General features: G+C 31.5%; 1 protein-coding gene across 1 annotated transcript in view; it reads right to left on the reverse strand.

Moving 5' to 3' along the window:
* LOC106474876 (ankyrin repeat and SOCS box protein 1-like) overlaps nucleotides 1-1,026 on the reverse strand; it is a 32,578-nt gene extending 31,552 nt beyond the window's left edge. Inside the window, exon 1 of the mRNA XM_013935572.2 lies at nucleotides 706-1,026. Coding sequence (XP_013791026.1) covers nucleotides 706-886 — 181 coding nt within the window. The 5' untranslated portion in view covers nucleotides 887-1,026. The remainder of the gene's footprint in view (nucleotides 1-705) is intronic.
* Between the last annotated feature and the right edge of the window lie 1,167 nt (nucleotides 1,027-2,193).

Genomic DNA, 2,193 nt, shown 5'->3' on the forward strand with positions numbered 1-2,193 from the left:
GAACAAACTAATGTATTAGAAAAACTATACTGCAAATTTTTAAATCTTAAGTGAAAAATGTTAATGTTGAAGAACAAGCGCATCTTGATTCTAAAGTTCCAAAGTTTTAAAACTATTAATAGTACCCAATTATTATAATAATATTAATATTCACAATGAATCTAAGTTTCAAATGGACAGCAACTGCCTGTTGTAGAAACCTACAAATGTAAAGGACGACATTTCGAAAGTCTTCTGCCTTTCGTCTTCAGGTTTAAGACGGAAGACTTTCGAAACGTTGTCCTCTACATTTGTAGGTTTCTACAACAGGTAGTTGCTGTCCATTTGAAACTTAGATTTATTATGGATACTCTGCCTAAACAACCTATCAAAGATTAATATTCACGTTTATATTCCAAACTTTTCCATTCCACCATTCTGTCTAAAATCCTAACAGTAACACTTCAGTCTTGAATAGCAAAATCAAGTCCGCCTGAGCCGAATCATTTGGCTAAAAGTAATTTATACTATAGTGTAAATCTTCTGTTTCAGTGAGACCAGTCCAACACACTAAGGCTTAATTTAAGCTAAGAGTAAGACTTTAGTTTAAGAACACTCTCTGGTCTGTCGCTTTTCTCAATGCGACATTAATTTCATAAAATGTTAAAGGACTTAAATTCCTAATATCATTGTTGTATATAGATGTATAATATTATCCCGACTTACTTGTTGACGAAAGCCTTAAAGGAGTTGCTCCATACGGTCTCACTCGCCTATTTATTTCAAAAACAAGTGTATTATCTTCCAAGTACTCACGCAATTGTTCCACATCACCGCGAAAAGCAGCACGATGAAGTCTCGTATCCCCGTCTTCGGGATCAACAGTGAATTCTGTAAGATCAGACATTGCTATGTTCTGCGATTATATTTAAAGTCCTCAAGATAAATATCTGCCACAACATTTTCTCAAATTCATTACTTATATTTTCTAACAAAAACTAACATATAGCTCCAACATTCGCCTCACCCACATTAAAGAGCTGTACGCCCTCTAGTTTAAACAAAAGTATAAAGAATTATTTAAAAGTTAGAGGTACAAACCAACAAATGTATAGCTCATCCAGATCACAATTGAGCACCTTGAAATCTCTCCCTTCCAGATATGAATATGTTTCGCATAAACTTAAGAATTATCACAAATTTTTTCAACATATTATATGTATCTTTTAAAGTTCTCTGTTCATTTTTTCGTCTTCTTAAGTACTTAACAATAAACATGCCTTCCGTAATCAGACAATATAAACCAGATTCAGTAAAAGATAGGAAAAACTATTATTTTCAAAACAAAACTTACAGTTAAGAAAAAATCTAACTTGTGGATTGTTATATTCTTATAATTACCAATGACTGAAAATACAAGAACAGCTATCAAACTGACCAATAAAAATTCTAGGGTCAAGTTTGTAATTACAAATCAATTTAAAAAAGATTGGTAGAATACAAGGTTAGTAAAACTTTCTAAAGGTATGATTACAACTGAGTTCTTTTGTCTGTTTGTTGGATTTTGCTCAAAGCTACATGATACTGTAAATCGGCTGTAGTGTCATAAGCAGATATAGAGTGATAACATGATATCATACATTCTTCTTTACTTTCATTCAGAAGTTATTAATAATTACTAATATAGTTTTCTGCAGTTGGTGCTGTAGTCAGCTTCACCCACACCGGGATCAAAAAACACTAGCTTGCTTGTTCGCCAGTTCTTCCAAATATTGAGTAAGTTAATTCAATAAAATAACAATTGATAATATATGGTGTTCAAATAAATATATAATATCGTGTTGAATATTCGTTACCATATTCTGTTGTGTTATTACTTTAAATACAAAACATTTATGAAAAATTACACATTACCGGTCTAATCCATTTCATACCATAATACTTACTGCCAAGCAATTTACTAATATAAATAACGTCTCAATCACTGCTATGTCTACCGAATCCTAGTCTGCCTGAAAAGCCATGGTATTATACTAAAGGCCTCATAGGAACTGGTTATAACTGATATAGTGTTTTTGACATATTGTTATACAATTTTTTTTTTACTTTAACTCAAAAGATTTATTAATAATTTCTTGGTTTCTGTAAAGGAAAGTTTAATAATGCCGTTAGTTCAACTATGAGGACGATCATTGTTAAGTTAAACTGAGACTT

This window comes from Limulus polyphemus, unplaced genomic scaffold (genome assembly GCF_000517525.1).
Source record: "Limulus polyphemus unplaced genomic scaffold, Limulus_polyphemus-2.1.2 Scaffold7803, whole genome shotgun sequence".
Lineage (NCBI taxonomy): Eukaryota > Metazoa > Arthropoda > Merostomata > Xiphosura > Limulidae > Limulus > Limulus polyphemus.